The sequence below is a fragment of the Tauraco erythrolophus genome, chromosome 22, assembly GCF_009769465.1.
Source record: "Tauraco erythrolophus isolate bTauEry1 chromosome 22, bTauEry1.pri, whole genome shotgun sequence".
NCBI classification, from domain to species: Eukaryota; Metazoa; Chordata; class Aves; order Musophagiformes; family Musophagidae; genus Tauraco; species Tauraco erythrolophus.
In genome coordinates this window covers 2,266,574-2,280,094 of record NC_141486.1, presented here as the reverse complement: position 1 = coordinate 2,280,094, position 13,521 = coordinate 2,266,574, and the positions used below count along the sequence as shown (strand labels likewise).

Here is a 13,521-nt window from a genome sequence, read left to right as displayed (position 1 = left end):
TCCAAGGACAAGACAGTCTGGAGAACCCACTGTTCACACGTGTAATATTCTTCTAATATCTATGAGTCACTTATCCCATCATGAAAAAGAATCCAACACAAAGCATGGCCTTTGCTATTCCTCCCTCTGGTTTATCCAGGGACAGAACTGTCAAACCACCGTACGCACGAGAACGAACTCTTTCATGTACCTTTTGTTTATTCGGGAACCCTGGGGGGTCTCCCTCTCTCCTGCAAGTCTCCAGGGCATTCTCTCTTTCACACATCAATTCTGCCACGCTTTGGAAATTCCTTTCTCTATAGGTATCAGCACGGACTAACAGAAGCAGAGCTGGGCTGCAAATCTGATTATCCCTTTCTCCCTCCATCCACCCTTCTCCTGGGATCGTACAGGACAACTAGGGATATTCTCACGCCTTGGTCTACTACCAGCAAGTATGAGAGCGCTGCAGTGTGACTGCAGCTCAGTTAAAGCTTAAAAGAAAGCCAGGTGCCTCCCAGTAAAAAGGAGGATCTACCGAGCGTGTTTCCGTCCTGCAGTCTCACCTTCCAGACTCTGGGAGGGAGTCACTTCTGCCACTTGCTTCCACACTTCTGCAACCAGTAGAGCCCAACTAGCCCCGCTGCGATCGACTGAAAGGTGCCACGTGCACCCGTTTTCGGCCAGCCAGACCTGGAGGCTGCGCAGGGCTGCCAGGACATAGGAAGCTTTGTAACAGAAGCCTCTTGGGGGAGAAGCAGAGAGGAAGGCTGGGGCAGACGGAGCGGGCGGAGGGCATGCCGAGTTCCCAAAACTCAAGAGCTGGCTACGGAAAGGTTTGCATCAGCCCCTCTGTAGTCAAGGAAAACCCACTCCAAGCTTCCTCTGACTGGATTTTCTCACTTTGATGCACGCTAACGTATTTTGGCCCGCTTGGTCTGACGTGTGCCTGTTACACCAACTCGATCCAGCCACAGAGGCCAGGACAAGCAGGAGAGACCCACCCAGAGCCTCTCCAACTGCAGACCGCACCATCTCCTCCCTTCTGAGTGGCTTCAACCCGACTGTAGGACACACACAGGGTGCTGGAGCCCTCAGCTTAGCGAGCCAGGTGTCTGCCCTGCCATTCCCACACACCAGTGTTCCCAGACTAGCAGGCTGCCGAGCCCCTGCGTGACCCGACACATGTTCCCGGCACACTCTTTTTATTCTTTATGTCTTTGTCCTCAGCAGAAAAGTCTGCAAGAAGCTGAAAGACAGGCTCCTACCTCGTTATCCACACTCTCCGTGGCCATGCACTGGTTGTTGGCTAGCGTGGTGATCTCTCTGCTTTTGGGGGTTTCCATCCGACAGCTACAGAGAGGGACTTCCTGAAGACCATCTACTTCCATTGCTTCGGGACCATTGGAAAGACCTGGAGCACAGAAGACGAGTATATCATCTCTGAAATTCTCTTCCAGGAGAAAGGCTGCAGTCCATCACCACCACCCATCTCCTGTGGCATCTTCCCATTCCATGTCCTGAAATGCTTTCAAGGCATTATCTAAACCCTGCGAAAAAGACCCCTTCTTACACCAGCTGGAGCTTGCAAAAGCATCCTGTTCTTTTCTAAGTCCAGCCACACTACAGATGACTGTGCTGAAATCAAGAATAATAAGTTAAGAACAGTTTATTCTGAGAAAACCTCAACAAGGAAAAGCAATGATGAGGTAAAGATTTTTATCAGCCTGCCTCCCCTCCCCACTTGCCCTAAAACTCTGAGCTTCCAGCACCAGAAAATTTGTAGGAAACCATCCGGAGCTGGAAATTTGAATAGTTAATGGAGTGATAAATAGAGAAGATCAGGACAGCACAAACTTCTATTTGCAGAGACTTATTACACAGATGGGAAAACAAAATTCCTGGGACTATTTGATCTCAGCCAACCAAGAATTATTTATTTTGGAAGAGAACAAACCAGGGAAAAGCAAGCAGCAAGATGCTCAGATGTTCTTGCCTTCTCCTCATCTCTTTCTCTCAGATTTTGAACATTTTCAAGGTGGACAATAGCTTTTGAGGGGGCTCACTGCCAGGTGTGGGGGCACGGCGTGAATGTTCTGTGGCTCCTCTGGATTCAACTCAATCCCTAGGCTGCCGTGATTGCAAAGCACTGGCCTAACGACAAAGGGGTTGCTTTTAGCACGACACTCCTGTCCTAACCCTACACTGTCATAACATCTCTGCCACGTTTTCATTACAGAAGCAAACCCGCAAACATTTGCCTTTGGATTGGTTCACCCTGAAGCTTTTGACGCAAGCTTTCCCGACCCGAGCCAGCTATGGGATTGAGTCCCAGTGAGAAGGAAGCGTGCTGCTATTTTTTAAGCTTTTGAAAGGAGAGTTATTTTGCTGCAAAGATTCAAAGATTAACTTCATTCCTGAGGGAGATTCCTCTTTAGCTGCCCTGGCAATGGCAGCACTCCCCTCCCCAGCAGCATCCTGCCCATGGCTACGACCCCATCAGCCGAGCGCAAGCCCCTTTCATCTTGCAAGGAGTTTCCTTTAGCCAGCAAGTTGCAAGACCAAGCCTAGAGAAGGGATGGGATATTTCAAGACATACAAGCAGAGGTAGTAAAGTCCTTGCAGTTTTCCTGTAAAATCCTGTCAAGATCTTAAAGGTTTAAGAGCTTTTTCTTCAACCACAAATCACAAAGCTCATTCCTCGCCTTCCAAGCTGTCACTTTCATAATCTTTTTGACATCCAGAGACTCTGGTGAAAGCATCCCTCATTCATCCTGACCCTCCCTTGGTGGTGAACACTCCCACCCGCTCTTTGATGTGTCTCTATCAAAAGAGCCAGACAACCTTTAAAAGTGAAAGCGGATGGGGGGACAGACGGACAGATCCAGGTCAGCCAGGAGGCACCGGATCCGAGGCAAGTTCAGCACTGGGAACAGCGGCCGGGGCTGAGCGCCCAGAAACCAACATTCCCTCCTCTTCCCGGGAAGGCTGAACAAGAGGATCCCGGGGGGCACTGGGGAGATGCTCCATCACCATCCTTGGAAGAAGGGAGGGGAGCTGCCGAGCGGGACAGGCGGGCTGGGGCAGCATCCTCCCCAGGCACCGGGCTCCCCCCAGCCCCAGCCCCAGCGCAGCCGGCCCCCGCCGCCGCCAGGGGGCAGCCGGGCCCCCGCCCGCCGCCCGGCTGCGCCCCGCGGAACAAAGGCCCGGCCCGGCCCCGGGGCTCCGGGCGGCACCGCTCACCTCCCCCCGGCGAGGAGAGGATTCCCTTCACCCGGAGATCCAGGGAATCCAGGGACACCTCCATGTACTCCATGCTGTTCTCCTGGCCGGGGCCTTCTCTGCTTCCCAAAGATGGTTTGTAGGCTTCGGCACCTGGATGGAAACACGCGCGTATTTACACAGCTTAAAAGAAAAAAGATAAAAATAATAATAATAATGCAATAATTAAATCGGATGTAAGGGCCATATTTAAGCGAGCAGGCTGTATGCAGGCTCCTCAGAGAGGCCGTGAGGACAGATGCACATGGAATTATGAAAATGCAACATCTGGGCGTATATGGCACAATGGATCTCTTATTTCCTCCCCTGTCTGATCAGACAGATTTTTTTAATTTCCACTTAGGTAGGTAACAACAAAACGAAAAGAATAAATGAGACAAATAAGTTCTGCCTCTGAAAGGCACATCTGCCTGCTGCCATACTGCGTCGGCAGCAGAAGCTTAAACGGCACGAGGAAGGGATGAAACCAGGGCTCAGCGCATCCTCCTGCCTCCGACCTGCTGCAAAGGGCTCCAGGTACGCTCCGGCCAGGCAGAGCAAACTGGCTGATGGAGTACATCGTGAAGAGGACGTGACAGGTGACATTCAGCTTAAGAGGAGGGGAAAAACATAAAAGCCAAGTTCTGGCTCTAAGTGAACAAAGGTGCTGCTGGAAAGAGATTGCATCGGGATCCCTCGCTGGGAAAAGATTGCATGGGGACCCCCGGGAGAGCTCGTGGGAATTGTCAATCTCTTTGCAACTCCCTTGGCTTCTCCCACTCCAGCTTGGCCAAGAGACTTTCGTTAGACTGGCTGCCACCTTTACTGAAGGGGCAGAAAACCAGTCTGCATCTGAAATGAAGAATTAGCTGTTTGCTCAGAAAGGGATCAACGGCCCCTACTTCATCTTGAGGAGCAAGCCAGATGACTGACAAACCCCAGGCACAGACCCAGGAGCTGAAACACGGTCATTTGGCTCAGAAGTAGCCACAAATGCTGATAAAAAAATGGTCTGTTTGCAAAGAATTAGCAAGAACAGAAAAATAAACCCTTTGATGGCAATGGATGTGTGAAACCTTAGTAACGAAGCTGAAAGTTTCAAAGACCATCCACTTTTTTTTTTACCCATGTTGTTATCTTTCCTGAAGAAGTAGTATCACATCCAGCCTGCACTCCTGGCTCTCCCCACCCCACAGCTTTCAGAAGACAAAGGCCACCGAAACCTTCTTTTGAGTGCTGGGTAACTTAGGTCAAGCAAGAATGACCACCTGAATGACGTCCACACCATGAGATGGGCCAGAGGTAGCTCATTACAAACGTTGTGGTGCTTTCAGAGTAAGCAAAGACAACCTGCACGTTCCATTCAGCTCGACAAACAGCCATCCAAAAGCAACTGAGCATCACTCTGAGGTGGATCTTCCTTTCCCTTCTGCATCTAACCACACTCCCCGAGCTAAGGGGATATGAGTCCACATGGACATGAGTCCACGAGGTCTTTTTGGATACTCTAAAATAAAGGGAGCTCATGAACAAAAAAAAAATATTTCTCCAGCATGCCAAGGATAAAGCCACTTCACATGTATTCTGCTGTTCAAGTACGCACACCAGCAGCTACTGTCAGTGAGATGCAAGTTCACACTCTGGTTCATCATACAGCCCATCCTGGTAAAGGAAGAGCGAGCTCTGCAGCCAGCCACCGCCTTACTGGCCTCAGGTCCTTACCTCTCCACCTGGAAGCTAATAACTGTGTAATTAAGGAACAAAACACAAGTAGTTACCTAGCATACTGGCTTGTTTCTTTTTATTCCTCCGTCTCCTCTTGCGGGTGGGTTTCAGCCATGGACTGTCCGTCTTTCCTTTCCTCTTCAGCAGCTTCTTCTTGACGCTGGACTCCGAGCTCTGAATAACCAGAGAGGCCACGTGCATGTAAGGCATGTTGGCATCAGCGTCCCAGCAGTCCTTTGCGCCCATGGGAAAGAGCCTTCTCGCAGCGTGGGTTATGCGAAAAGGCCTTAAGGACTGGGGGTTTGAAATCAAGGAGTGCTAAGATGTCTTTATAGCGCCGAAAAGGAAACACAAGCACACGTGTGGGTGTGTTTCCTGTCATTTCAATAGTGCATGCTTCACTTTCTCTTCCATGTAGGCTCTTACACCACACTCATCACAGTAGTAGCTGAGCAACCCCGCGCAGCAATGCATGGCACACGCACACTTTTAGCTTCTCCCCAGAGTAACTGTCGTTTTTTCAAACTGACACATTCACGTTGCTCCACAGTCATGGTAGAAAACACCAAAAAAAAACCCCACATTGCACCTGAAGAGCCATCTTACAGGGATAGGATGGACCCAAGGGAATTGAACTCAACAGTGGCAGACCAGCCCCCTCCCTGAGCAAGGTCCAGAGTAGCACCAACTAACCAGGCAGCAAACATTCACACACATATACGAATCCAAACAGCGTTTGGGTTTAAAAAAATACAGTAGTCTGGGGTGGGTTTGCAAAGTCAACATCAGAGCAGGGAATCAGGCACCGCAACCCTGTAAGGCAGCCTTCAAAGCACCCATCATAAAATTCACGTTCAAATTTAAACTGCCAGCTCCCGATGCTTATCCATCTCCCACAGAAGCCTGTGCAAAACCTCCTGCTACCGTTAAGAGGGGCTGGATCAGGCCCTACCTTCCCAGGAAGCTGATGTGGCACCATGCCCTGTTATCAGAGTGAGCGAGGCCGGGCAAGGACGACGCTGAGCCCTGGCTCTCCGGGGCAGCTCTACGGCGTGTCTACGCTGCCCCTGATAACGGTCCCCAAGCGTGGGCTCGGCTGTGCCCTGCCACGTGGCCGTACACCAATGGCATCACACTGCTCGTGGGGGAGAGGTTTGCATTTGAGCCACTCTCTGTCTGGGGAACCGACTGACTCACCAGATACGAGCAGAGCAAAAACCACCGTCTAGGATGTGAAGATATGACTTGGGAGTTTGAACTTGACTACAAGTCATGCTACAGACTGGCCTCGGCTACCTAGAGAAAGGGGCAGGCTACCCAGCCCCTGTTGCTCAGTCCTCTCTGGCTCCTGTAGTGTCAGGGCACGAGGAACAAGACCCTGAAGAGCTTCAGTGATTCACTTGTATACTCATGTCTACCTTCAGCTCAAAACATCAAAAAACTGAAGCCAAGAATTTTCTCAGGGTGACTGAAGAGTTGGGGTGCCTTACATGCTGCCCCCTCAACTTGGGGTGCTATGGAAAGGGAGCAAAACTTTAAGTGAAAGTGGAGGGTGGGAGACAATCAATGAACAACAATTTAAATAAAAATCTGCTTCTCTTCACCAGCCAACTAAAAATCATCACCAGTTGGTGAAAGTCTTGCTCTAGCACTAAACAAGACAACCTCCTAGGGAGAGTGTCTGTCTGTCTGGGTGCTCCTTCTACGTTTCCCTGATAAGAGCTGCCGGCTCATCTGGCACCATGAGGCAGCATGTCAAATCGATGTGAATTTAGGCTGCGGGCTGGGCCATGGGATTTGTGAAAAACTCCGCCTGGGCTCCCAAAAGCCTTGCTGAGCTTCAGGTTGTTAAGAAAACATTGCTGGCTCCTACCACTTGCCAAGTCGGCATCTGAAGAATCTAAGCACCCTTAAATATTTCTACTAACACTCAAATGATTAAAAGCAGTCAACACCTTGTTGAAAAAACACCAACGAAAGCCCATTAATTAGCATCAGAAAGCAGTTAACTGTATCACAGACCAGGGTTGAGCACCTTGTGGAAAACAATACTCTGTGTGGGTGGTTTCAGAGAGTGAGTTTTGTCAAAGAGACGTTAAACTATGCGGCTTCCCTCTCTCGCTGGCTCTTTCGGCAGCAGTGCAAAGGGGAAAGAATTATCAACAGGAGAAAGGCTGAAAGGCACATTTAGCAGTCAGGCTTACCAAGTCAGACTCATCTCCATCCTCCTCCTCCTCCCCAGACTCTCCAGACTCCTGTTCCTCCTCAGACTCGCCATCATCAATCTGCAGCCACCATTTGCCCAAGAACAGAAAGAGTCAGGCAGGTCAGGTCTCTGGAAGCAGGGCATGCCCCCAGGCATCCCCCTGCCATCCTGCTGTGCCCTTCCACCCAGCAGAGCACAGCACTCAGCACCCAGTCCCAGCCTGCACATGCACTGACACAACTTCCTCTCCAGGATGAGAACTCCAAGGCTGTTAATGCACATCATGGTACATCCATGGGGATGGTACAGGGAAAAAAATTCAACCCCAGAAGACAGTTTTCCAACCAAATCTCAACTTCTGTGATCATCCAGAAACAGCCCCGTGTCTGCACTATGCAGATTTGGGAAAACACGAACTAAACCCATTTTAGTGCTTTACCAGCCTGTTACAAGCAAGATTGGGAAGATGTCTCTTACTGGTTCAGTGAATCCTGTAACTAAACGTGGTGGGGGTTCTGCACATATACTGGACCACAGAGCGTTATGTAGCAAGGGAGCAGGTGAAGAGACTCTCATGGGAGCAACGGGGAGCAGGCAATGGTCATCAACAACCCTCACTACCACTGCTGTGCTTTCTGCTATCTCGGGGGCTAAAAAACCTTAGAAATTGCCTCTACTCATGCTGCTCCTATCCCATGCATACAAGCAGTGTCCCATCCCACTCCAAGTCCTGCACAGGGCATGTGAATACCTTTCTGGCATTGTCTGCATCGGATGCGCTGTCTTTAGAAGTCCTGTTATCATCTGCAGGAAACACAGCTGCCTGTTCTGCTCCATGATCGTCATCATCTTCCAACTCATCAGAGTCTTCCTCTTCAGAGTCTACCTCTATGCTTTCCCCGTTCACGTGAGGGCTGGCATCACCCAGATCTTTTTCACTCTGAAAGTTGTCCAAGCACATGAGCCACAGAGACAACATCAACTCACAGGACAGAGCAGCCGAACCCATCCTGGACCACCTCTGTTCTAGGAGCCTTAGAGCTGTTAGGAAGAAGCTGGCTCTGTCCCTCCAGAGCTCCTCAATGCTGCCTGCAAAGCCGTGCTGAGAGCCTGCCATGTGTCACCTAACCCTGCCGACCTGGGGAACGAGGAGCCACAAGGAGTCATTCCAGATTCACAGTTGTACAACGGGGAGCAGGGGAGAAGGGCTGCTGAGCAGCTGGGAATTAGACCCTTGCAGTCTAACTCAGACATGGAAGGGCAGCTCCACCACAGCATGTCAAGGGTACATGAAGGTTTCTAGGGAATGGAAAGGGAAGTTAAATCAGAGAGAAGGATTTTCACTCCTCTCCATGAAAGCCTAACACTGTTTTCCTTGAATTCAAAGACTAAAACTTCAGGGCATGGGTTGCAGCAAAAGCAGAATTTGACCAGGAGGGAGTCCCTGTCTAAGCTTTTCTACGTAACCGGTCGTTTTGCTGTACAGCCTCAAGCAGTAACACTAAACAGTTACCTCAAGGGTTCTGAAACAAAAAGGTTACCACAAGGAGTGTGCTTGAAATCTCTCCAGTTCCACAGGGCTGACAGGACAGAAGGGGAACATTCACTGGAAAATGTTTGTTTCAGAGCTGGATATCTGAACAGCTCCTCTCAAAAAGCCCTTTTCAAAGCAGCAAGGCTGCTACGGGCAGGATGCTACTGCCAGAGAGAAGATGTAGACTCAGAACAGAAGATGCCAACTGCACCAAGCCAGCACATTCCTGTGCCTATACATGGGGTTGGTGTGCCAGGAAAAGGGACGTGTATGGTGACAACAAACATGTTCAGTGGGCTCAGCACTCCCCTTACCTTGGCACCCGCAGAGGAATGAGTTATGCTCTTAAACATCTCAATCATTGTTCTCTGTTTTAACACTTTGGTCTTTTTCTTGGGAACCAGGCTATAGGTTCCCATTCTCCGTTTTTTCTTCCGAGATACTGCAGCAGCTGGAAAAGAGAAGCAAAAGAAACCTGAAGTTTGCTCAGGAACAAAAAGAAGAATGGATAGAGAGTAGAGGCTGTACTGGGGGGAAATCACATTTGAGGGCACGATCTGAGAAAAAGACTTCCCACTCCCAACTAATTTATTTACAAGCCAACCAGAAGGTGACACACACACGCACACACGTGCAAACACATCAAGAGCTTTCTGCCAGCGTTGCAAACCCACCCAAATTCTCAGTGTCCTCTCCACACTCCTTCCAGCCCCTACATCATCATACACAGTACCAAATCCTTAAATTAGCCCGCGTTTGGCAGTATTGCCCATGCCATGGGAGGCTGAATAGAATCCAACTTGCTCAAACAGATACTGCAAGGCTAACAATGCCGACTCACAATGAAAGCGATCGTGCAGTAATGAAGAACACACAGGGAAAAGGCACTTTAAATAAAGAGCCATTTGCCATTTAACCTCATTTCACACCTATTATGGAAGTTTGTTTGATTCCTTTCACTACTTTGATAGGGTCTTAATTTGTTAAGTCTCCCTCCTGGCCTTCTAATCGAATCAACCATCACACCTCGCTGCCTGATGCTATCTTTGGTGAACACACACCAGAAGGATGCTTAGTGCAGGCTTTTTTGAGAATAGTGTACAGCAGAGAACAGCCAGCTTCAGCACCAGTTATTATCGTTCGCAGCTGTTCAGCCTGTTCCTTGAAAGCATTTCTTCATGGCCCACTACGATGAAATTTTACCAAAAATCGATGAAGAGACCTCTCCAAAAATCTGTTAACCAAATAAAATCTATTTAAAAGGATGTAGTTTGCGGTAACCAGCTGTTGCGGTGATATACAAAGTCCCTCAGAAGTGACAGAAACACCTTTAGGATATCACACAGGAAGATGGGATGAAAGTGTCCCCTCTAATACAAAGTTTTAGCAGAAGAGTGATCCTTGCCATGGTGGTGCCTGACGGAGCACGCCTACCTACCCATGCTGCCTGGGAGGGACCTGCACCCCGTGAAACGAGGCAGCACGGGAAGGACCGCACGGCAGGTGCTCCCTGCGGAGCGGAAAACTGGTGGACATCACTTGGGAGGCTACTTCAACAGGAGACTGCAAGAGGGTACCCTGGACAACATCCAGAGGTGACCAGAAGGGGACACAAGCCCCCCTCTTGCAGTGCATGGCCATTGCAGAGCAGGGGCTAGGTGAAACAGCGCCCGTCACACAAGGTCTACGGCAGCAGCCCGACGGACGCCAGCAGGAAAGGAAACCCCAAAGCAGATTTCAGTGGGAAAAAGGTACTAACAGAGGTTTCAGTCCTTGTTCACCTGCCTCATCTCCCACTCAACCACACACATGTCTGGGAGGTGGATGCTGTAGGGATTTTAACTCTGTCCTTTTTACCTGTCTGCGACTTTGTGGTGGCCACATAGCTCTGGTTCTGAGGTAGTGACTGGTGAAGGCCCGGGAGAGAGGGCAACGGCAACGGCTTCCCAAACTCCAGGATGGTTTTGTTGCCTTCCTCCTTGCATTCTTTTTGATCTCTGCTGTCTCTCCCATCTTTGGGGTCTTTACTTGCGTGCTGGAAAACAAAATGCAGTTAAATTGAGCCTCTGCATTAAAAAAAAAAAAAAAATCAGAAAATAAATTCTATTACTTTCCCTCAAGCATAGTAACCTTAATTTGAGGTCAGGAGCACACATTCAAAGGAAAAGCACACAGTCACACCTCTAGCACATAATGCCACTTTGCCTAAAGACTGCAAAACACTCCCAGCCTGCAGCTCCTTCCCTTGCTGAAGGCGGCTGCCTCTGAAGGTGGAAGCCCACCTCGCAGGGGCAGAGTGGCAGATCCAAAGCAAAAAAAGGATCAGACACTATTTCCACAGGCATTTGGCTGCCTCTGGGGAAGACGAACAGCTGCAACAAATACAGCTATTCCCTGAGACACATCCCGAGCACGGCCGTCACATCAAGCATGCACGAGAAGAGTCTGGCAGAGACGTTTCAGAAGAGCAGGCAGCAACGGGATGGGATCCTTCCTTTCGGACAGCATTTGGCACACTCCGGTCTCAGCAAAGGTCCCACCTCTAGCCGAGCACACAACAACACAACGCGAGCAAAGAAGGAATCTGCTTGACATTGCAGGTTCACCTACAGTGCTGCCACTGCCGCAGCGAAGACTTGTCCAAGCTTACTCTAAACCAGCTAGGGCAGGTACTCCTGACCAAGCTGTTGCAACACCAAACACAGGGCAGGCTGCAAGCTGCTACCAAAAACCAAGAGCGTTTTGTAGTTGCTGCTGCACTCCCTGTCCCTGGAGCCAGGCTCCCAGGCCCCAAGGCAGCCTACATCCACTCTGATCCCAGCTTGTACACAACGCAAAATCTCATCCAGCACCTTTGGTCACGGAAGCAGGGTTCCTACAGGGTTCCTACAGGGATCCTACAGCGTTCCTACAGCTCCACATCCCACAGTATTGCACCCTTTGCAGCAACCACTGTATTAACAGAGAGTGGGGTAAATGCTGTCACACTGATTTGACATTTCACACTGGATTTTCCCTCTTATGTATTTAACAGATGACCTCGCTGCTTCCACACCTCTCCATACTGTCCACTCAACTGACAAGTAGGAGGCAAGCTTGGCAGAGATGCCCCAGAAAACCGAGAGCACAGTTTGCAGATCACAAGCTCTGCAGTGGCAACGTTTTAGTGCTGCTCTGCTTGCAAGGAAAATACTTCTTATGGGACTTCTGAAGCAACAGCTGAAATACCAAAACAGAAAGAGGAATGCAGGCAAAAGAAAGAAAGGAATAAAAAGCAGCAAGCAATAAAACCAGTGTTCAAAGTCCGGGTTCAGACAGGCACTCAGACACTGCTTTCAAGTAATGTGACCTTGTGAACAAACAGGGAAGCGACTGATTCTCCTAATTACAGCTCTGCCACGTGCACGCTGCTGGCAGAAGGCGACGACTCGGTCACGGAGAGAAAAGCTGTAATGATAATCAAAAATGACCCGCACAAAAAGGCCACCAAATTGCCAATGACTCCTGCATCAAGCCCATAACTTATGGCTGAATTGCCACATCTTTTCTTAAAAGGCATCTAGTCTTGGATTAACGATTTCAAAGACAACAAATCTACCACAGCCTTTGATATGTTGTTCCACTGCTTAATTGCTCTCACTGTCAAATAATTAAATGCATTACGCTTTTTCAACTAAACTAAAAAGCCCTGTATCATCAGAAACTCTCACTCCAAGTCGATACTTACAGACTACGATCAGCCAACTACTTTTTAAAAAAACAAACAAAAAACCACTTTTGCTTCAGTAAGTAATAGAATGAGCAAATTAAGTACCCATAGGATCATTTTCTGGACACTGGATCACTCCTGAGACTGCTTCCAGTTGTTCTACCCCTTAAAAAATGTACGTCAGGAGTGCTGAGCACAGTATGCCAATAATAGTCTCAACAATACTATTTATACCTCTTAAAAGTCCCTAGTTTATAGATCTAAAGGTTAACAGTAACTCTTGGCTACATGATTATTCTGAGAATTCCCAAGTCCCCTGGAACATCTACTGCTTTCCATTTTTAACTTAAAAGGAGAAAAATGAGCTTGGGAGAGGCAGATCTGACACGGGGCTGCCTGCAACAAGTGCACATAGGGCTGCATTTTCTGTCCTTTAAGTGCAGGTTCTTGCAACTGGTCTCTGATAAAACATGCTGTTACTCCCAGACATCAAGAATTCACATCCAGACCATGCCAGACTGTTTGGAAGAACATAATCAAATTTTAAATGAAAAAGTAGTATGTTACTAGCTTGGGGTTTTTCTCTCCCCCTGTAATTACAATATGGAAATAATTTAAAAAATCTTCAATAGGGCTGCATGACAACTGTTAAATATGACTTTTTCACAGCAATTCCATTAAAACTTTTTTTTTTTTTTAATCAAATTAAGCCTTTTGAGATCTGGATTATTACTTGGAGGCATATGCAGCAATGCTGAAGAACAAGAATTCCCACAGAGAGGTGACCAGATCTCTCAGGAAGCCTGATGGCATGGGAAGCTGAGCAGGCCAGCAGTAAAACATATGTATATCTCTCACAGACGTGTATATGTATATAAAAACAATACTACATCTAAGGATTTTAATGAAAAGGATTAGCAAAGATTTGAAAGCACTTATACTCAGTTTTCTCATCATCGTTCTTCATTCTTAGCTAGAAAAAACAATTACTTCTTTGCTATTCTTATTAAATTTTAGTCTTCCAGCAAGTAGAGTGTTTAGCGGATGAAACTTCATTCTTTTCCAATTTCTAACGTCTGCGAATCCTGCCAGTTCCTTAACTCGAGC

General features: G+C 48.5%; 1 protein-coding gene across 2 annotated transcripts in view; it reads right to left on the bottom strand.

Annotated features, from left to right (window-relative positions):
* The window catches only part of EHMT1 (euchromatic histone lysine methyltransferase 1), a 79,249-nt gene that overhangs the window by 29,672 nt on the left and 36,056 nt on the right, over window positions 1–13,521 (bottom strand). For both annotated transcript variants that reach the window (XM_086625460.1, XM_086625461.1), the window contains 7 exons: window positions 10,563–10,740; window positions 9,020–9,156; window positions 7,923–8,111; window positions 7,170–7,250; window positions 5,019–5,139; window positions 3,223–3,354; window positions 1,248–1,393 (listed from right to left, as the gene is read on the bottom strand). In XM_086625460.1, coding sequence (XP_086481586.1) covers window positions 1,248–1,393; window positions 3,223–3,354; window positions 5,019–5,139; window positions 7,170–7,250; window positions 7,923–8,111; window positions 9,020–9,156; window positions 10,563–10,740 — 984 coding nt within the window. The remainder of the gene's footprint in view (window positions 1–1,247; window positions 1,394–3,222; window positions 3,355–5,018; window positions 5,140–7,169; window positions 7,251–7,922; window positions 8,112–9,019; window positions 9,157–10,562; window positions 10,741–13,521) is intronic.